We start from the raw sequence: 23,572 nt of genomic DNA on the forward strand, positions 1-23,572 counted from the left end.
TGTTGTAAAAAAAATGTTATGTCACTGTAGTTCAGAATGCACATTAAACTGCAGGTCAAGGATGCCCTTACCCAGGGGCAAGCGCCCCCCCCCCTATCTCTTAGGGAAAGGAAAAAGTATATGGTATAGTCAGGTGTTTTTCTTTCAAGAAAATTATTTAAAAGTCTGCAGTGTGCAGATTTTTAACAGGGTCGGAACTGGAACATTTTTATGGTTACTTACGAGTCACTATTCATCTTCCAAAATATTAAAAATACTCCATAGCCCCAGGTGTATACCCCATACCCCTACAGACTATCGCGTGGGCACCCTTGCTGTAGGTCACTGTATAATGGGGTGAGTCAGTCAGTCCAAAGACTGAAGGAAGACAAGTTCATACCAATTTCAGTAGGACTATGCGTAATAAAACACTGTGGTGCTGAGGACGGCTTTGCTTACCCCTATATTTTGTACAAAAAATTTGCAAATTAAATGAATGTTCTGTTGCTATGGAGAGTCATAAAACACTGGCATATTACATCACAAAAGACATCACTACTTTCATATAAAATTTTTAAACTTTCGCTTTACCATTATGCCACTATGTTTTGAGTAAAAATTAACACGACATTGTTGCTTATGTTTAGAAAGACATAATGATGGTGCATTTTAATTATAAGATAGTTTATCTAGCCTTGTCTTATGAACTCAGGTGGGCTTAAGTTCATATTTCACAGTAATAATCAGTGAAAGGATTTTAAGGTGCAAATTATGGACAGAAAAGGTTCTGAAAATACGTACAGATAGGTGTAAAAAAGGGTGGTGATGAAATTATTCTATTCAAGTTTAAACCAGCTGCATGAACTTCCCCTTTAAAGGTTTCTGTTGTACTGGATTACATATATTATTTCAATATTTTTGACACTAAGTCACTGGCACTTCGAGCTCAGTAGCTCATTATATGTGGAGAAACTCTACTCATCATCTTCAGAAACCAATGGAGCATATCTTGTCAGCACGTGCAAAGGAAGTTCTCAAAGGTGCGAAGGTTTCCACATCTATATTGTTCTTCAAATGTAATTTTAATTTGTCTTTAGAAAATCCGTGAAGGATGTCCCGTACATTCATCAACTTCTACCACTGCTCCTCCTCCTCCTCCTCCTCCTCCTCCTCCTCCATACTTTCTTAAAAACTCTGAATTACATCAGGCAAATATTTGTAACCACACACTGCAAAAAGTTCCAAATCTAGGTCTTTGTTGTTTACTACTTGTTGGGCCTGCATGATGGCTGCTGCACTCACGGAGTGTAGGGCACGTATGAAGTGTTTCATTTTATCAAAGTTTTCACACAAGAGAACTGTGCACCTTGCACCAGTACCCCGTCTTAGTGATGACAGGAAACTATGGAAGGTTTGTTGATGCAAAGTTTGACAACTGGGAGCCCTTACCAAAATGATTGTCACAGCAACGATGAAGCCATTTACCATGCAGTAATTTTCCCTAATACTTTCTCAAACACGGTGTAGACTGTGTGCAGTAAATGTCACAAGGTTGAGTTTGTGATACATACCTTTCAGTTGTTGGAAATCCAGAAGCAGTGGTCAGTCACCACAAGCCTGACTTTTTCGTAATGTATGCCCCTAGGCACAGGTTCATGCACGAGTCATTGAACGATTACTTTATCATGCAGGCATTTGTCTTCTCAAGTTGGTACATTTTAAAAAGCATAAGGTTTACCCATTCAGCAGATAATGGAAAAACCAACATATTCAAAATATATGTTTGCAGCTCATCATTAGTTTCACCTAAAACGAATCCCAATTCATGTTTGCCAACCACTGCTTTCATTTTCTCTAAAATGTTGTCATAATTTAGGTGTTTGTAACTTTGTCAGAGTGCTCTCATCTGATATTGACCTTTTGTGTGTACTTGCCATGAAATGGTTTGAATGCAGTATTGTTTACCTTATGGATTGGAATTCTGACTGGATTAATACCATGGCAAGATCTGCACTTAACCCATTCAGCGACTGCTGCTTTTCAGATCATGAAGTGAAGGAGTGTACCAGAGTAGTTTGTTTGAATTCCAGCTTGCGAAGTTCAATGTTTTTTTAAATGTTTGTTGCTCTGGATGTGGTGGTTTATTTTCTTTCTTTGATGCCTATCATCAATTGCAATATTTACTTCACAGGTGGCACATTGCAGAATGATGCCATCAGCTTGAATTCTTCTGAAAGTGCACACAACTTCTGTTTCTTAACCTTCGACACGATTTTTTGCCTTCAGGGCCTTGGCATTCATTTGCTGGGTGACCACTTGGCGACCTGGGGACTCCTGAGCTGGGGACTGGTAAGTGCTGCCAGTGTCCCCTGTCACCGTAAGCTCTATGAATGGTGCAGTGTGACAGTGGAACGTTGTCTCTCTCAGGGAACAGGGATCTTGGCTTGATCGCCTGGATCATGAGGACAGAATAAACCTGTATTAAAAGCCCCTCAATCTCAAGGTTTGCTGTGCGGTGATCTATTAAAAATGTGCTTAAATGTGCTTAAGTGTGCAATAGAAAGGGGAAAAGTGCAAAATGTGATAATCTCACAAAAGGTGCAACAAACTGTGTTTATTTAGTTTGATTTCATGTTCCCAGATGCATATGTTGACCTATCTGTGAGATAATAGCTATATTTTTGGAAAGGTGTTGCACATTAAAATCCGCCCTTTAATAGTGATAATACTTCCCCACTGTATAACAGATTCCAGATAGCGTTGACGTATTCCATCTACCCAGATAGCTTCTTTCCATACCTAAAATGTCCTGGTGGAATGTCTTCCCATGTACATCAGTTACTGTGCGATGGCTTCCAGGAAACATACCAAGCAGGAATGAGTAAAATATGTGTTCAGATGCACATTATAGCTTAATTGTTGATATTGTATTAGAATATCTTGGTTATTTTAACAACAGTTTTACACTGCTTTCTTATTGCACTGAAGCAGTAACTGAAAGTGTTGTGAATTGTTACTTCACAGATTTTCAGATCAACAAACACTCCTTCCTTATATAGAAAAGAAGTGAATATTTTAAATAGTATGCTTCAGAATCTAGAGAAATTGGAGGTGTTTCATTTTCATTGTGCAGGAAAACTGCTTTTAAATGGATGTTTCTGCAAAAAGTTAACAGATTTTTATTTGTGTTAAATGCCTAAAGAATCCAACAAATGGTTAAAACCAGTTATGGTGATCAGGTTGTATTCCATTTTAAAATCATTTCTTGTCTATGTCTTAGTGTATTGTATTACATACCATTACATGCCCAAACATTATGACCATCTGTTTAATACTTTTGGAAAACAATACAGCTGAAAATTTTGCATAGCATGGATTTGACAAGTCCTCAGTGGTTTTCTGAAGGTGTATGGCACCGGATTTCTGTGCCATTTCGCACAGTTCCTGTAGATTATGGGCCGACGGTTTGCGTGAATGGAGTTGTCGCCTGATAGTATCCCATATATGTTGCATCAGATTAATTTCAGTGAATTTAGTGACCAAGACATCAATGTAAGTTCACTGTCGAGCTGCTCAAACCACTGTAGCACTATTCTGTCCTTGTGACACAGACTCTTATCCTACTGGAAGATGCTATCACATTTGGGGGGACATCAAGCACGAAGGGATGCAGATAGATGTCAATTTTTCATAGCCCACAGCTGTCGTGGATTTCATTGACAGTCAATTTTTTTTTATGTTTGTTATCTGTTGGTTCTCCAAATTGCATGGGAGTGAAAAAAAAAGCAAAAAAGCATTAGTCATAAGCTGCTACTCTGCCAATATTGAATTTTATGTCCAATGTGAGGGGTGATTGTATATTGTCTTGGACTCCTAATTTAAATTTGATTATAATATAAGTACACACTAAAGGAATAATTACACCAGGTTGAGATTAAAATGACACTTAAGCACACACAGCAGATGTTTTCTAGATGTTGTTACAAATATTGCTCACTACTGTGAAACATGAAGTGAAAGAGTTCATAAGTTATTGGTTAGTGACAAAAATAAACCTTTAATTTACTGATAAATAAGCTACAGAAGTGCACATATACAAAATACAACCAAATACACTGGAGTCAAAAATTAAAGCAAAAAACCGCTATTGCCTGGTCCATTGTGTAATTCATTATATAGTCATACAAACTGTCTACAGATGTCCGTACAGTTGTGTCCTGCAAGGAACATGGCATTCCGGTCAGCGGTCAACTACACCAACAATGAAGTCATGACACCTATCAGACGATGTAGTGTTTACCAGGTAGACCCACATCCAGTCACTGTGCACATACCATAGACGGTGCAATATGCACAGTGAAGATGTCTACCAGATTCTCTGTGGTGGAGGGCCATAGGAAGAATGGAAGCAGAACAGTCGCAAAATCATGTGGACCGGTGACTTAATGTGAATCATTCTGTTGTTTCGTGAATGTGGTGACAGTTTGTAGAGATCGAAACTGTATCCCGAAGACGAGGGCAGGGCCAACCATTTGTGACATCAGAAACAGAAGACCATTATTTGGCTGTAAGGGCAGAATAGTACCGCCGTTGCACTGTGTGGCAAATTGGCATCTGACTTTGCAGCATCCAGTGGACATGAATCGAGGCAAACAGCATACAGAAGGCTTCGGCAGAGTGGTCTTTACTGTTGAAAACCTGCTGTGTGTGTGTAGCTCTGATGTATCTTCACAGAAGGGAACATCTAGAGTGGAGTCATCAGCACGCCACGTGGATGTTCAAACAGTGAGCCAATATTCTTCTCACAGATGAGTCCCGATTTAGGTTGGACACTGTTGCTTAGCGGATTTGGATCTGGAGGGAATGTGGAACACTATTTTGGAACACAAACATTGTGGAAAGAGACTTATTCGAGGAGGAAACACCTCTTCATGAAATTGCACAGGGGGATCGGCAAAGTTAAACTGGTGTCAGGTATCGTGTGACTCAACATGAAACTGATGTCATCATTCACAGCATGCTCCATCCTTATCAGGCCTGTATTGCTGTCAGAGGTGGCCACACTCCATACTGAGCACATTAACCAGTTGTCAGAATGTGTGTACATATCCTGTAAGTTGGAAAAAACTAAGAACATTTTTGTTTACTGTTAAGTATGTTGCAGTTCCTTACATTCTGCATTCGTTACATTGTGTCTACTTCACTAACATCTTTTTATATTGTTTTGAGGCAAAATAAATGCAACTGTGCAAAATTTCTGTTTGTTGGTTCAATTTTGGGCACCAGTCTCGTAGCTTTAGTTGGAGGGGTAAAACGGAGAAATAATTGGAGCTATGGGTAAAGTAACCTCCCCCCTCCCCCCATTTCTTACTTCAACTGTATCAGAAAAACAATAAACTAAAACATTCTAATTATTGTGCTACTTTTTGTCACATGACAATACATAAAACTTAGTTAATCGAAACAGCAAAGATTTTGTTCCTTCCAAGGTTTTTGAGTGTACTATCATATCCAGTTGTTGAAAGTCAATGATGGAATCATCATCACCTGATGATGGCTGAACAGTTCCTCACTGAAATATTATATATCTTTGACGATTAGATTTAACAGTACACCAGGGAACCTTGGAAGCAGTATATACATTGGGACAGCCTTAGATCACAAAGATTTTGTTTTTTATTTCATAGTGCTTGTTTTTGGGTATGTCTTACCCATGATCAAGCTTAATGCTGTTTGATGGATGGGTCACCACAAACCTTACCTCATACACTCACTAAAGAATATGATAAAAAAAATTTATACACAAAGATTCAAACTTCCTATACCTGGTTTAAATGTCTCCTCACTAGCAGTCATGGCCACCTGGGGGGAGGAGGTTTGAGGATTTCTTTCCAAAAAGACTATGCATGTCAGGCCCCACGTAGCTTTCACTACAGTCCAGAAAGTGCTTAACTTTGTGTTCATTGTGCACACTTGTTGCTTTAGTTCTCCATCAAATCTGATCTTTGGAAAATAATTCTGCCATCAGAAATTACATTGGTGCCAACAATGAAATGTCACTTGCAGTATTGTTGTTTCTATCATGACATATATTGTAGGGTGTACTCCATTGCAGACTCTGTCAAGTGCCTGCTTTGACACGCTGCTGTGTGTGAATTTTGTATCTCTGTTCAAATTGTTGACACACATTCCAATTTCTGCTACTTCTGTGGTGACGGGGTCCCCCATTTGTTTGAAGTGTAAGCTATAATCCATATTTGAACAAACAATATTTTGTGCTTATTCCTAATGCTCCATTCAGCAACAGCATATCCCTGTACTTGATGGGGTGCCACCACTGCTCTTTACAACTCTGGGAAATGTTTTGACTAGATTGTCCTACTTCGCTACCGCCACTTTCGCATGAAATATTGTAATCACCTGAGATCTTGAACTATCATTCACAGGGAGTAACATCTCTTCAGTTTCTTTAAGTGAATGAAAGACTATTTTAATCCTATGTCTGTTTAAGACTTGTCCAATTTGGTGTTGCTCTTCAGAACAGAAGAAATATCATGTGCTGATTGCCTAAACTCGGATTTACATTTTCTGGAGAGAGTTGGCTTGCTTTAATGTTTTTGATACCAGTTTTATCTGAGCACAGTGGTTAGGTGTTTTATTTTGGCAGTGTGATGGTTCTCATCAGATGTGTTTCCGACTCTTTCAGTGTGTTCAACACAGCATGTGAGAAGGATGAAAAGTGTGTCAGTCCTTCTCCATTTCCACAGAAAACTTTTATAAGATATAAGCTGTTCATGTGGTCAAAGAATTACTGCAGTGTTTCCTTTCCATGAGGCCAAATCAAAAATGTATGACCAGCATAATCATAAAAACAAAATAGGACAAGTGTAGGAGAGCATTGTTTAATATATATTCTTCAAAATTCTCCATGAAGAAATTGACCACAGCTAGTGACAAAGGTGAGCACATGGCCATTCCATGAGCCATATCATATTATTTGTCACTATACAAAAATTAAGTGGTGGTCAACATGTGTCGGAATAATTTGACAGTACCTCGAGGAAAGCAGTTGGTGTGCAAAATCATTCATTATACCAGACAGACCTGTAAGAAAATTGCTGTGTTGGAGGCTGCCATCTTCTTGCATCTAGTAATGTCATTGTTTAGATGGACATAGTGGAATACATATAAAAGATAATGGCTGGAAGAGAGAGAGAATAAACTCTTCATTTGTTAACCTGACCACTGGCATCCTTCATCCCACAGATGCAACAAGGTTCACCTCAGTGTTCGACACTTTTTCAGAACCCTCGGCTCCCTCCTTCAGCAAGACCCACCACGTGTGTGCTATACATATGATGCCACAATAGCATTGCATAATATCTTAATGGGAGGTGGTGTGTGTGCGCCTAGCAGGTGGCATCAAGTGGTTTGATAGGAGACTGACTGTGTAATTTGAGCAGTGACTCTGTCAGTATTAAACACTTCAATTTTTGTGAGTGAACAAATTTTATACCTAGCATCTTAGAAAGGGCAACTGAGTTACTTTTGACCACTTAAATGGTAGGGCTTAAATATTGTAAGTTATTTTCACCCATTCGATATTCTAATTTAATGTTGAAGAAAATACATTTTTATTGTTTAACAGCAAAGGTGCTGTTTATTTACTGGTTGACTGGTTTCAGACTTTGCCCATTTTCACAAGTCACCTATTACAGAGAACAAAAATTATTATGAGTTGTTGCTTAAAGTGTGGATAATAAAGGCATCAGTGATGTGAGTTTACATTTTAAGTGTTCACGGATTTTTTGATAGCATCTGCTATAGAACAGTTTTGATTATGAACAAATCTATGCAACTGCATCAATAATAATAATAATAATAATAATATACATAACTTTTCTGATGAAAGAAAGATAGGTTTTATGAAATTTTGTTGTTTTGTACGTAATTAAATACAGTTTAGGGTTTTGCTGCTCTCCCTTTCGCATTTTTGTGAGAGTGGGCATTTTCATGCCTTTTTATTTTTTTGCACATGTTTACAAAATCTGTGACATCAGTGTTGGACAAGTTAACTTCTGGGCTGAAAATTGGACATTCTTACTACTTACACTTAGTAAATGTTTGCTTGTAGTCACATTTATGTGATTTTGTCACTTTTCCCACCAACGGACCTGGTCTGGAAGGCCTTAGTTTCTCTGCGCCTAACTTTTCCTGGTAATTTACTTTTCCTGGTAATTTACTTTCCTGTTAGCACTTAAAATACATTCAAGAGAGTTCATGTCGACACTGCACACACAAGCTGATTCCCACACAGTAAACTGCCATTTGTGAAAATGATTAAGTTCATGTAGTAATTCTGCCAACATGATCACTTGACTACAGGTGTACCCTCCTATAGGAATCCAAATGGGTTACTGTATGATTAAATCCAAAACTTAAGATGCTCTTATTCATCTATAAACCCATAAAATATGTTTTTCTATCAGTATAACTATAAAATATACTGATGTCTGATCTAATTTTACAAGATAGTGAGTGAATTGGCGTATCTGAGGAGTGTGCTACCAGTGCGATTTATGCAACGCGAATGGGGATAACAGTCTGCTGCAGTGTGCCACCACCTACTGGCATTGATGTAAACTTCTGATTGAGTAGTGAGAGCTACCTGTGCACGCCATGAACTGTGCACATCCTTTATCGTATCCATATGTATTTGATCCATTATGTAGTTACATCATTCCAGTTATGCATGTGCAAAAGCTCAATAAAACAAGCACAATTTAAGGTGTGCTCATGACTCTGATGCCAGGTTTCATGGAGTCTTGAGGAATATCAGTGTAGTGCAGTGCAGCAGATTTAAGTGCTGTGTATTTCAGATCACCACATCTGTGTTATGCTTTACAGCATTCAAAGAGATATAACAAATAAACCTGTAAGGTATCAAAAGTTAGGGTGTTTACGTGCTCTTGTGCTCTTACCCTGCAGCTGCTACTAGTATTCAGAAAGTGTTTGGTGTGGCTAGTTGTATTTATGTCATTACACTTAACTATATCTTACATCTGCATTGAAAGAAGACATTGTGGTAGTTACCCCTTACAGTATTATGTTAATATATGTGCATAATATATATTTGTCCTTAATTATGGTACCTGCATTATCCAGCATGATGTGATCCACGTGACAATGATACTTCATTTACAATGGAGAATTTGTTCCTACTGGATTACGTTGTGAGTCATGCTGGCTTATATTTATCATAAGTATTATCATAAGTTTGACAGAGGTTGATGCAAAGAATTTTAATTCAGTGTGAACACAGTGTTCCATCATATTACAGGTGTACAATAAATTTTCATTTCCTTTTCAGCTAAAAATCATAGCATATGAAAGGCACTCCATCCTGTGCAATAATCACCAAATATGCGACCACAAATGATTCATAAATACCTTCAATAGCACCTCAATCATTATTTGAATTGCACTCCATCCTGCCTTAATCACTTATCAAACATGAGGCTACAAAATACGAGGGTTGACTGAAAAGTAATGCCTCCATCTTTGTAGCTCTTAAACAGTTGACAGCATTGGTACATGGCAGATATTGGCTTCTTCTCTAGCCTCTTCCCTACAGCTCTACTTGGTGGGAAGCCTTAGCATTGAATGGTTGTGTTGTTACAGTGTGAAGTATGGAACCTTGTGCAGACGGTTGGTCAATGCGATTTGAGCAATGTGCACTCATTGAATTCTTGACAGCAGAAGGTGTCACCCCAAAGGAGATTCATCAGAGAATGAAAGCAGTTTATGCAGATTGTGTTGATGTGAGTACTGTGTGTCGTTAGGCGAGTAAACTTAAAGACATTGAGGCAGGAACATCTGACCTGCATGATGGACAAAGAGTTGGACGCCCTGTGACACCAACCACCGAGTTTCACAAGCAAAATGTTGACAGATTGATTCAGGACAATCCTCGTATCACTCAGAGAGAAATTGCAAGCACAAACGGCATTTCACAAGAACGTCTGGATTGCATTATTGCTTTGCTTGGCTATCGGAAGATCTGTGCATGATGGGTACCCTGGATGTTGACTCCTGAAATGAAAATGCGCAGACTTGAAATTTGCCAGGAACTCCTCTCATGTTACAAGAATGAAGGTGACACCTTTCTCCATTCAGTTGTGACAGGAGACGAAACATGGGTACACCATTATGACCCGGAGACGAAACGTCTGTCTATGGAATATTGACACAAAGACTCATCCCAGAAAAAGAAATTTAAGATGCAGACCTCAGCTGGAAAAATCATGGCCACAGTGTTCTGGGGCACAGATGGTGTTACCCATGTTGATTTTGCTTGATTGTGGAACAACAATAAATTCAGAGTGTTACATGACTATGCTGCGAACTCTGAAACAGCTAACAAGGGTCCGAATGGAATATATACCGCAAGGATAGGATAAACGCCAATGGTGGAGGAGTATTTATAGCAGTAAAGAATTCAGTAATATCCAGTGAAGTTATTAGCGAATGCGAATGTGAAATAATCTGGGTTAAGCTAAGTATCAAAGGTGGGTCAGATATGATAGTCGGATGCTTCTATAGACCACCTGCATCAGCAACCGTAGTAGTTGAGCACCTCAGAGAGAACCTGCAGAACGTCGTGAAGAAGTTTCGTGATCATACTATTGTAATAGGGGGAGACTTCAATCTACCAGGTATAGAATGGGACAGTCACACAATCAGAACTGGAGCCAGGGACAGAGACTCTTGTGACATTATCCTGACTGCCTTGTCCGAGAATTACTTCGAGCAGATAGTTAGAGAACCAACTCGTGAAGCTAACGTTTTAGACCTCATAGCAACAAATAGACCGGAACTTTTCGACTCCGTGAATGTAGAAGAGGGTATCAGTGATCATAAGTCAGTGGTTGCATCAATGACTACAAGTGTAATAAGAAATGCCAAGAAAGGAAGGAAAATATATTTGCTTAACAAGAGTGATAGGGCACAAATCGCAGAATATCTGAGTGACCACCATCAAACGTTCATTTCTGAGGAAGAGGATGTGGAACAAAAATGGAAAAAATTCAGAAACATCGTCCAGTACGCCTTAGATAAGTTTGTACCGACTAAGGTCCAAAGCGAGGGGAAAGATCCACCATGGTATAACAATCATGTACGAAAGGCACTACGGAAACAAAGAAAGCTTCATCATAGGTTTAAGAGTAGTCGAATCATAGCTGATAAGGAAAAGCTGAACGAAGTGAAAAAGAGCGTAAAGAGAGCAATGAGAGAAGCATTCAACGAATTCGAACATAAAACATTGGCAAACAATCTAAACAAGAACCCTAAAAAGTTTTGGTCATATGTAAAATCGGTAAGCAGATCTAAATCCCCTATTCAGTCACTCGTTGACCACGATGGCACCGAAACAGAGGACGACTGAAGAAAGGCAGAAATACTGAATTCAGTGTTCCGAAACTGTTTCACTGCGGAAAATCGTAACACGGTCCCTGACTTCAGCCGTCGCACGGACGCCAAAATGGAAAATATTGAAATAAACGATATCGGAATTGAAAAACAACTGCTATCACTTAGTAGCGGAAAAGCATCCGGACCAGACGAGATACCCTTAAGATTCTACAGTGATTATGCTAAAGAACTTGCCCCCTTTCTATCAGCAATTTATCGTAGATCGCTGGAAGAACGTAAAGTACCTAGCGACTGGAAGAAAGCGCAGGTCGTTCCCATTTTCAAGAAGGGTCATAAATCAGATGCGAATAATTATAGGCCTATTTCGCTTACGTCAATCTGTTGTAGAATAATGGAACATGTTTTGTGTTCTCGTATTATGACGTTCTTAGATAATACAAATCTCCTTCATCATAACCAACATGGATTCCGCAAACAGAGATCATGTGAAACTCAGCTCGCCCTATTTGCCCAAGAAATTCACAGTGCCGTAGACACTGGCGAGCAGATTGATGCCGTATTCCTGGACTTCAGGAAGGCATTTGATACGGTTCCGCACTTACGTTTAGTGAAAAAAATACGAGCTTACGGAATATCGGACCAGGTTTGTGATTGGATTCAGGATTTCCTAGAAGAAAGAACACAACATGTCATTCTTAACGGTTCAAAATCTGCAGATGTAGAGGTAATTTCGGGAGTACCGCAAGGAAGCGTGATAGGACCTTTATTGTTTACAATATACATAAATGACTTAGTTGACAACATCGGTAGCTCCGTGAGGCTATTTGCAGATGACACGGTTGTCTACAAGAAAGTAGCAACATCAGAAGACTCGTACGTACTCCAGGAAGACCTGCAGAGGATTAATGCATGGTGCGACAGCTGGCAGCTTTCCCTAAACGTAGATAAATGTAATATAATGCGCATACATAGGGGCAGAAATCCATTCCAGTACGATTATGCCATAGGTGGTAAATCATTGGAAGCGGTAACGACCGTAAAATACTTAGGAGTTACTATCCGGAGCAATCTGAAGTGGAATGATCACATAAAACAAATAGTGGGAAAAGCAGGCGCCAGGTTGAGATTCATAGGAAGAATTCTAAGAAAATGTGACTCATCGACGAAAGAAGTAGCTTACAAAACGCTTGTTCGTCCGATTCTTGAGTATTGCTCATCAGTATGGGACCCTTACCAGGTTGGATTAATAGAAGAGATAGACATGATCCAGCGAAAAGCAGCGCGATTGGTCATGGGGACATTTAGTCAGCGCGAGAGCGTTACGGAGATGCTGAACAAGCTCCAGTGGCGGACACTTCAAGAAAGGCGTTACGCAATACGGAGAGGTTTATTATCGAAATTACGAGAGAGCACATTCCGGGAAGAGATGGGCAACATATTACTACCGCCCACATATATTTCGCGTAATGATCACAACGAAAAGATCCGAGAAATTAGAGCAAATACGGAGACTTACAAGCAGTCGTTCTTCCCACGCACAATTCGTGAATGGAACAGGGAAGGGGGGATCAGATAGTGGTACAATAAGTACCCTCCGCCACACACCGTAAGGTGGCTCGCGGAGTATAGATGTAGATGTAGATGTAAAAGGGAAATGTTTTCCTGCAGTGTGACAGTGCCAAACCACACACTTCACATGCCACTAGAGACTGAATCTCACCACCGTACGGCATCCTCCATACAGTCCAGATTTAGCACTGTCTGACTTCCTTCTGTTCCCGATAATGAAAGACGATCTGCTGGGACATCATTATGCTTTTGATGAAGACATTGAAAGAACTGTGAGACTGTGGTTGCAGAAGCAGTGTGTCGACTTCTTCCGTGACGGCTTCAGAAAACATGTTCATTGTTGGCAGAAATGTATCCAACTGGCTGGTGATTATGTGGAAAAGTGAATATTGGTAATTAAAGATGCCATTCTAAGGATTATTTCTGCATTTGATTTATTAAAATATTCCCATCCAAACCCAATTAACGAAGGTGGAGGCATTACTTTTCAATCAACCCTCGTATATAAAATGGTTGAGGCCATTTACAAAAAATATTTTGAATCATACAGTAAAACCATTAACAAATAACAATATATATTTCAGTGCCTGATTGCAGCTGCCACCGTTCTTTCCTTCAGTATACACTGAAAATTATGACTGTGTATAACAGACTAGTGTAAGTAGACTCTGTTGGCTTATGAAGGAAAAGACACGTTTCCTCTTAAATAGTGCTAAAAATGAAATGAAGATTTATTGTACAGCTGTGATGTGATGGAAAACTGTGTCGCACTGAATATAGTCGGTGATATTAATACAATCGCAAAGTAAATTGGATGTATCATGTATTATATAAAAGTAGTCAGCGAATAATTGACAGCATCTTTGATGTTAAACATTTAAAAATATCTTTTCTTTTGTATTTGAAATCTGCATCACGTGACATACTGAGAACATTTATATTCTAATTTAATGTATTTTTTATGTTGATTATGTTTGACTGAAGTATAACTAAAATTTTATTCTGCTACCAGTTCTCCCTTATTTTCATTTTTAACTCAAAATTTTTAAATATTATGGGCAATATGGGCATTTTCCTCAATAGACTTTTGCATTTTCTTACCATCTGCCAATCTTTATGCATTGGAGGGTGAACTAAATGCTGTAAAACCAATTGTCAGAAATGAACACTTAGTCACTACCTTGAATGCTGTGTCACATGTCACAAAATATTTCCATTCATTCAGGCCATTTACAAAGGGCATTTTGAATTGCACAGTAAAAACACTCACAAGGATACTAATATTATTGATTTCAACTTCTTATAGAATTATTACACATTTTGTGCCCACCTATAGTGACTTTTGAGGATCAAACAACTATTGCTTAGTAGTTACCAAGAATCTCCTAAGCTGTGACTGTGTGAACTCTGTGCGAAGGAAAATTTTGTTGTAGGGACGACTTGGGGGAACAGACCAAAGATAGAGGGATCTATGGCTGTAACTAATAATACTATTGAAGAAGGTGTGGAACAGGGTTTTCACAGTAAAAAATGGAAAAGGAGAGATGACTGCAGGAAGGATATCTTCGATTCCAAGTTTGTAGAATTTATCAGACCACTTTAGCTATTTATGTCCTATGTTTCAGATGACCCAACATTGCCTGGGGGTTCTGGTGCTGCTGCTGCTGCTGCTGCTGCAGCTGCAGCAGTAGCAGCAGGATTCGAACATGATGAGAATGGCAATGATGCTGAAGAATTTGATAGAGCAAGTGCTGCATCAAACAATTTGAAGCATGGGGTTCCTTGGTGAATATTTTTTTTCAAGGAATGATCAAACATGACACTTAAATTATGAGTATTATGTAAAATGTGCATGTTCCTAAGTAATCAATCAGTTTGATGTTTATACAAATTTAAATTGTGGAAAGAAAAAGAATATATGTGTTATATCGCAATTTATTTTTATTGAATTTTAATTTTAATTTTTATATTTTATTATTCCCTGGCTTATAAATACTCTGCAACAGATATCGCACCGACACTGTCTTTTTGTTGCGTGGTGCTCAGTGGAGGTGCTACTTTTGTACTTTCATTAAAGTGTAAAAGATTATGGTTAAGTTATAAAACTTGCCGTCCATGCATAATTTTCTGTATGCTGACTGATTGTTTTATATTTTACTTTTTTTTCTTTCCCTGACTGAACATTTAGTTGATAATTTGTATTCCGTTTCCAGATGTTCACAGTTTGAACATTAAGTTTCCTATTATACTATGGTTCCCAATGTTCTACTGTTTATAATTTAATAATGTTAGTTATGTGAATTTCTTGATTGTATTTTTTTTTGTATTGTTGTAAATGTAATCAAAAGTATTAATAAAACCAATTTATTATTTGGATTTTACTTATATCTCAATTTAGTTGTCACTAATTTGTAAATATGTATTTTGTGCCTCTGAGTTACATGTTTTTTTAGCAAGGAAAACACACACACACACACACACACACACACACACAGAGAGAGAGAGAGAGAGAGAGAGAGAGAGAGAGGGGGGGGGGGTTGAATGAAAACCACACCAAAGTGGGAGGAGAGTGCAATGCATGCAGGCTATTGCCATATATCCTTTCAGTATGTACATTAATTGAAGGTGGTTATGAGATGCTTCCTTTTTTTCATCAGCTTCCTCTTCAAGAAATTATGAACAACAGCTAAAAGGCACGTGCGCACATGCACGCCTTCTCTCTCTCTCTCTCTCTCTCTCTCTCTCTCTCTCTCCCCCTCCCTCTCTCCCTCCCCCCCCCTCCTCCTCTGTCCCTCTCTCCCTCCCCCCCCCCTCCTCCTCTGTCCCTCCCTCCCTCCCTCCCCACTCTGGCACTCTGGTACAGAGATTACAGACAAGAAACTTTCCTCTTCCACTTTGGTTACTTATGTGGTGCAAAACATGGAAGTGAATGTGGCAATGACAATGTTGCTTAACACTTTCACCAGTGATTTTGTAAATTTGTTACAAGCTTTGTTTATGGTAGTCAACAGAGGTGCTATGTGTGTCATAGTTCTGAGGTCTCTGCATGGAATGTGATACAGGATACCTCCTACCTATACAATAATTCTGTGTTGCTCAACAGGTCGCTGCAAGTCTTTTGACTGAATCCCATTTCAGTGATGTGCTTAGTCCTAACATATCCCAGTAATCTTACTGGGGAAAGAGGAACTACAGTTTAACGTGGAATCCGAACTACATGTAACTCCTGGCAAATGTTCAAATTATTGAGAGGGGAAGTCAGAATGAAAAATCCATGGCACGGCCAGGATTTGACACTTGAGACTAATTTCCAATTTTATTTGCATTGAATTACATACCTAGGTCCATTTCCAACATTGATATTGTGAAGTGTAAATGTCGGAAATACTAAACTCGGTCATCTCTCTGATAGACATGAAAGACAGAATAATAAAACCCGACCCATTCTTGAGCGTATGGTACAAACCAAGTATTAGACATAGTTACTATTACATTGTAATTCCCCATATCAGGTTCAGAGGTGAATAACAGAACAGTCTGTCAATAAGTAATAGCACTCAATTTTATGGTCATACAGTTACTCACAAGGGAACCTCCCTATCGCACCCCTCTCAGATTTAGTTATAAGTTGGCACAGTGGATAGGCCTTGAAAAACTGAACACAGATCAATGGAGAAAACAGGAAGAAGTTGTGTGGAACTATGAAAAAAATAAGCAAAATATACGAACTGAGTAGTCCATGCGCAAGATAGGCAACATCAAGGATAGAGTAAGCTCAGGAGCGCCGTGGTCGCATGGTTAGCGTGAGCAGCTGTGGAACGAGAGGTCCTTGGTTCAAGTCTTCCCTCGAGTGAAAAGTTTACTTTCTTTATTTTCGCAAAGTTATGATCTGTCTGTTCGTTCATTGATGCCTCTGTTCACTGTAATAAGTTTAGTGTCTGTGTTTTGCGACCGCACCGCAAGACCATGCAATTAGTAGACAAAAGGACGTGCCTCTCCAATGGGAACCAAAAACATTTGATCGCAAGGTCATAGGTCAACCGATTCCTCCACAGGAAAACACGTCTGATATATTCTATATGACACTGGTGACGGCATGTGCGTCACATGACAGGAATATGTTGTCGACCCACCTAACTTGTACACTTGGCGAATGGGTAAAAAGATTCTTCTACCTTGCCCGGTTTAGGTTTTCATGTGGATGTGATTATCACTCCCAAGAAAAGTGATGAAAACATAAGAGTTTGTCACATAAACTGCAACAAATGAATGCAACAGTTTCACAGTCGCACAGTTTTAACGTTTTCAAATTGTTCCGTGTGTAGACTGTCAAATCCTGCGTATGTCCAAGCAAATCTGAGCATGTCCTGGAGTTTTGGAGAGCGAAGTTCATTATGTGTGAGTGCCTGAACTTTGATAATTGACACACGATCATGTAAACAATACTGCTCTGTGTACCTGTGCAGCTTCGTAAAATAATTGTCTGAAAATAAAAACTTAAACTTTTCACTCGAGGGAAGACTGGAACCAAGGACCTCTCGTTCCGCAGCTGCTCACGCTAACCACAGGACCATGGCGCTCCTGAGCTCACACTATCCTAGATGTTGCCTATCTTACCCATGGACTATTCAGTTTGTATATTTTGCGTATTTTTTACATAGTTCCACACAACTTCTTCCTGTTTTCTCGAGTGATCTGTGTTCAGTTTTTCAAGGCCTATCCACTGTGCCAACTTTTGAGGGGGGTGCGATGGGGAGGTTCCCTTGTCAGAATCTAGCGATCGAAAGCAGGCATGTACATTGTAATCTAGAGTGGTTGAAAAACTAAGAGTCATTTGACTGAGGGCAATAAATATGTGCTAGATGTGGAAATCAGATAGGTGTGGGTGAACGGGGCACTAGTGAATGGTATTCATCTGAGTGAGTATGTTAATGAAAGACTGAAATTTGGTAGTGGTGATGGTATAATTTGGTTTCATCTGGGTTGTTTCTTTGGATTTCGACTTGGCATTTATTGTGACCAGTGACAAAATGTATAGAAGTATTTGTGATGATATTTTAGACAATGGTATGCTTCCCTTGCTGTATCATTGGTTTGTAATCACTGCTTTTCAGTATCAGCATAGTAATGAATGGTCCACTTGCTCAAATCCGCCACCTGAATTTCATCAAACATTTTTGTGCTGAGCTTGTGCCAGATGAATTGGCCCAAAAACTTGGCAACAAATAATCACTATGTTTTGGCAAGAAAGGAGGGAAAATGCTATCTACAGCATGTTAGACCTTAATGCTGATTTTTCTCCCAGGATTAAGCACTGTAGCAGTAACGAGAAGTCTAACATGCTCTTAGTTAAATGGCTGGTGTCTGAAATGAACTAATGAGAGATTTTTTCAACATAATGTAGCAGGAACAGGGCCATGAGAAAACTGCAAACAAAATTATAAAGGAGAAAATAATATTGTAAAAGGAAGCAGATTGAATAGTTAATAAAATTTTCTTGTATGTGTTGCAAACCCAAACTGGAGAGAGAATAGGAAATGTTTGAGGACCATAGAGTCAAACAGTGACAGGCACAGGTCTAGTAGGGATTGGTTCCAGTGGGTGGATGGGATATGGGATCACATTTTGTTACTACACCCCCCTCCCCCCTCCCCTCATCTCTGGAAATTTACTTTGGGTCACCCACATGTGTCACAGGTGCATGTGATTTTAATAACAGTAAAATGTTTCAAAATAGTAATAATAATTAATTTACCTGTGATTCATTTCCCTTTCTGGATTTCTTTAATCAACTTTCTGTGGTTAAACAGTTCTACCTGTGGGCTTCTCAACTGTGTTGGATTAGTTATTGTAGTAGTTGTTGGCAGGTACAGTCAGCCTAGGAATGGGTGCCTTTCCGTAACTAGAATGTTACTGGTCAGGTCTTAAGCCCATCAATGTGGGCAGGCTCTCACACAAGCAATTGAAAAGCACCAAGTATGAAATTTTTCTTGTAATTTGCCATTTTTGGACACACTGTTTCCATGTTGCTTTATTCTCTAACAGTTAGCTGTGGAATTTGGCAATTGATTTATGTAAAAAATATAGATGTTTCCACTGAAATGTGATTTGGCGTGTGTAATGACCACTCCCTTCCACATTGGGTCCCAACCTGGATAGTGAATTAACTAAAACAATTTTGTGCATCAAGAAATAAAGCAGACTCAGGTGTCTATGTTTGAGGCATTTCCAGTAGTACTGTGGCACAGTTGAGCTCACTGAATACAATTTTTGTTACCTTTTATGCCGTCTGTATAGTGTCTTGACTTCAGTGCAATTTAGTACACTGTTGTGTAGATTTAGGAATTATTTAGAAAGGGCTGTTAGAAAATTCATGAAAACTGGATGTGTGCTTGTAGGATAATAAGACCTGAATGTGTATCGCTGTTACCAGAACACAAAAAGTACCTATTGTTGCTTTTATAGAGACAAAGGAGCAGAAGAAGCACTCTGGGAAAAAAATTAGTTGTCCCCAGGAGACATTACTCTTATACTGTGTATCATCTCCACCACTGTCCTTGATAAAGTGCCCAGTTTGCCAAGGAATCCAGCTGAAGCCACTCACTGATTAGATTCTGTGAACCTACGGAAGTGCAGGAATGTTGATTGCTACAGTTCACCAATTGTTCTGAATAGTCCCATATATTTTAAAATTACATGATTTAGCAGGCCAGTTCAGAAGCTGTATGGTGTCTGAGTGTTTGTGAAACCAGTAATGTAAGAATGCAACCCTGTAAATATGGCTGTTGTCATACTGGAAAACGGGAGTGTGCTCAACATGCTCATCGTAAAGATGTAAAAGAGAGAGCAACACTTGGTCCCCGCGAATGCTGAAATAAACATCCTGGTGTATGTTCAATCACCTGAATGAGAATGTGAGAGACATGTTGCAAAAAAGATCCTGAAAACATCACAGAAATACCTTCAGCCTTAAGTACACATTTGTGCATGGCAGGTCAAATGTCTTGTTGGGCCGTTGGTGGCCTTGACGCTGTGCATCATTAGAAAAAAGGCAAAACTGTGACTCATCGGAACACATTACAGGCCTCCAGACATCTGCTGTCCAACTTGTATTTAGCTTGGTGCATTGAAGACTGCTGTTTTATGTATGGCTGTGGGCATTAGCATTCCCCTAAGTACACAACTCTGAAGTTCATTTAATGGAATTTCCCTGTCAGTGTTCACTTGGAAACATTGAGATGGACCTGCATTCACTGACAACAATAATTCCTGTTGGGTTTGAAATCAGTGAAAATGCGCTGTAGCTTTCAGAAAATTAAGCAATAATTTTTTTGAGTGCAGGCTTTTTTTCTTTTTTTTCAGTGAAACAGGAGGGATAGGAATGTCATTTATAAATGAGATTAACAAACATGATATAAACAAAGGGAAAAATAGGTGGTGCAGAAGGTAAAAATGGTAACGGATTTGTTGACTTTGGATAGGATGGAGTACTGAAGCAGCAATAATAGATTGAGTGTGATTTGAGAAGGGACATTTTCCATTGTAATAAGCAATTAGGAAACTGACAGTATGTTTGGAATAAGCTGAAAGTTGAAAATATGATATCATTCTCAAAAAATACAATGATTGCCATGATCAGAACAGGAAGTAAACTCTAGACAGATGAATTTTGAGGAGATGAAACAATCTCTTAGACAAATTTCCACAAGAGAATGATATCTGTCAAGGATTTGCTTCAACTTTCATGTTGTTTGCATTTACAATAACCCATATACGCTCCAAACTCGGAAGTTCTACGCAATATTCGCTGTATGTAGAAGACTTTTCAATTTTCTGTTCACCCTCTACCCTTAGAACAACTCATTTACTGCTGTTGAAACTTAAGGTGCTGGAGAAATTGATGAAGGCAGTTTTAGTAACTGAAAAACAGTATGTGTTTGTTTTTGCGAATACACAATTCCGACCAAAGTAAAACATATCCAATTTTAGAGAACTAGTAAGGTTCCAACATATCCAATTTTAGAGAACTAGTAAGGTTCCAGGACTTCATATTTAATAAGAAACTGATGTGACTGGAACACATGAAGGATCTGAAAGTAACATGATCAGAGCACTGAGTATTTTCAAGTGTCTGAATGGAAAGGGGGAGAGGGGCCTGGCAAAGAGATCACATTTAATGCAAACTGCCAGGATGCAGTGCATATCAAGGGCATCAGATAATCCAGTGAGGACATGCAAGGCAGTTGCCACACTATCCTCCTACATTTTATGATATCCTGTTGAGGAGATACATTGTATCTGACTGAATAAAACAGTAGATACATTGTATCTGACTGAATAAAACAGTGGATGTAAAGTCCACAAGAAGCCCATTTGATACTTCTCTAAAGCCAAACAGATGTGCAAAACTATGAACAGGGCTCTGCTTGTAGACATCTACATCTACAGGGTGAGGCAGTGAAACGGCACGATTTTGTAAAACCACCAAAGATTTATTTACAAGTAAAATCATAATAGTTGAACATGGATCTCAAGTACAAGAGTGGAAATTAAAGATTTAACTTAAAAACAATCATTTTTTAAATATGGTGTCAGTGAGGTGTCGTCCTTGGTTTTACACACATTGTCTAAGCCTGAGATGAAATTGTCCCATGACGTTTCGTAGCATCTGTACTGAAATGTTGTTAATTTCCTGTCGAATTCGCTCCTTCAGGTCTTCCTTTGTTCTTGGTGGATTTTCCTGGAAGACTTTGCACTTGAGGTAGCCCCAAAGAAAAAAGTCTGGTGCCGTCAAATCTGGTGAACGGGCAGGCCAGGGGAAATCGCCATTCCTGCTGATTAGACGTCGTGGAAATGCAAGTCTGAGCAATTCCATTGAGACATTAGCAGTATGGCTTGTTGCACCATCTTGCTGGAAGAGTGTTTCAGCATCTGGATCATGTCGATCAATTCCAGGCAGACCAAAAATGGTCAACATGTCAGCATAACATCCAGAGTTTACCGTCACTGTGTTGCCATCTTCATCTTCAAAAAAATAGGGCCCCACGATTCCACGAGATGACATTGCGCACCAGACTGTTACTTTTTCAGAATGGAGAGGTTTTTCATGAAGTTCGTGCGGGTTATCTGAGGATCAATATCTGAAGTTTTGCTTATTTACGTACCCACTAAGATGAAAGTGGGCTTCATCACTCATCCATAAGTTATGCACTCTTTCTTCATTTTGTTCAATAACGTTAAGCATTGACTGGCAAAAGCGTATACGGTTATTGTAGTCATTACGTTTAAGGGCTTGCACTACCTGAATTTTGTATGGATGATAGTGAAGGTCACTCTTCAAAATCCGTCTTACTGATCGATTGCTGAGACCAAGTTCTGCGCTGTGCCGTCTCGCGGATTTTCGCGGACTTCGTCCCAACACTTCGCGCACACGATTAATGTTCTCGGGTGTCCGGATTGTTTTTGTGCTGCCGCCTCTTTTCTTTGTTGTGCTAGCAGTAGCTTCAAAGGTTTTAACCCAAAGGAGAATGGCTTTCCTTGATGGCACGGGAGCCCGTGGCGGCAGGTTGAATTCACGACGAAAGGCGCGTTGAGCACCAACCACACTATCTGCGTTTTTGTAATATGCCTTTACGGCATATGCACGTTGCGCACTCGACCAACGCTCCATGGCTACTGAAACTTCCACCACTCTAGACGCCCAAGGTCACTTCCCCCACTCTCGCAACCCCCCTCCGCGCCCGACAACCACTATCGAAATCGTGCCGTTTCACTGCCTCACCCTGTACAAACAGCATTTTCTTCCAGTGAGGGAATGACTGTCATACAGTGCATGTGGCAGGCATTAAACTGGTTCACAGCAAACAATAAATTGTAGTTTAGATCCCATTAAGGACACACATTATGCAGTTTAAAAAAATTGAAATTATCTTGTGGCAACAGAAACAGAAATTAGCACTCATGTGTGGAATGAAACACAATGGCAAAATTTTTGGAATCCCTCATAGATAACAATCTGAAATGAAATTAACACACAAACAATTTTAATTGAGATTTTTGTACTTTGTGGTTTTTCTCATAAAAGTGATAGCTTATTTTGCATACTTTCACTCCCTGATATCTTTAGCGTTAATACAGCTGAAGTAAAGAAAGCATTTATTCTAGAAAACTGAAGTGTCAAAATATTCTGCAAAGTAGATAACTTTATATCCTGTAGCAGCCTCTTACAAGATCTTGGCATTCTTACATACACTTCCTAGTACGTATACTCCAAAGTTTTGTGTGTTGCTAGTACTAAAACTAAGTTTGAGTTATTTAGGGAATTCAAAAAGTGAGTTACTGAGTTACACATGTCTTCCCACACTAAAGACCATTGTTCAACAAGAGTGGTGCATTACCAGAAGAGAGTACATGTTTCAGGTTTCCTGCAGAGACAGTTTTGCTGCAATGTGGATATCAGGTGCATCACAATGTGGGAGTCTAACTGTGCAGCAAATGGAAATGTGCTCCAAAGTTGAAGCATGCAGGACAGTATTATTCTTGTGTGCAAAATTTTTAAATTTCACATAGATTCATGGTGAAATTCTGGCAA

At 39.2% G+C, this 23,572-nt stretch overlaps 1 protein-coding gene across 5 annotated transcripts in view; it reads left to right on the forward strand.

Moving 5' to 3' along the window:
- The window catches only part of LOC126183889 (myb-like protein O), a 97,297-nt gene extending 82,014 nt beyond the window's left edge, over positions 1 to 15,283 (forward strand). For 2 of the 5 annotated variants that reach the window (XR_007536822.1, XM_049926205.1), the window contains exon 5: positions 14,607 to 14,740. Coding sequence is in view for 2 of the 5 variants with exons in the window: in XM_049926202.1 (XP_049782159.1) it covers positions 14,607 to 14,770 (164 nt within the window). In the remaining 3 variants the exon portion in view is untranslated. Of the gene's footprint in view, positions 1 to 14,606 lie in introns of all 5 variants that reach the window. The other 3 variants (XM_049926202.1, XM_049926203.1, XM_049926204.1) reach the window with 2 other exon arrangements.
- The last annotated feature ends 8,289 nt before the right edge of the window (positions 15,284 to 23,572 follow it).

The sequence above is a fragment of the Schistocerca cancellata genome, chromosome 4, assembly GCF_023864275.1.
Source record: "Schistocerca cancellata isolate TAMUIC-IGC-003103 chromosome 4, iqSchCanc2.1, whole genome shotgun sequence".
NCBI classification, from domain to species: domain Eukaryota; kingdom Metazoa; phylum Arthropoda; class Insecta; order Orthoptera; family Acrididae; genus Schistocerca; species Schistocerca cancellata.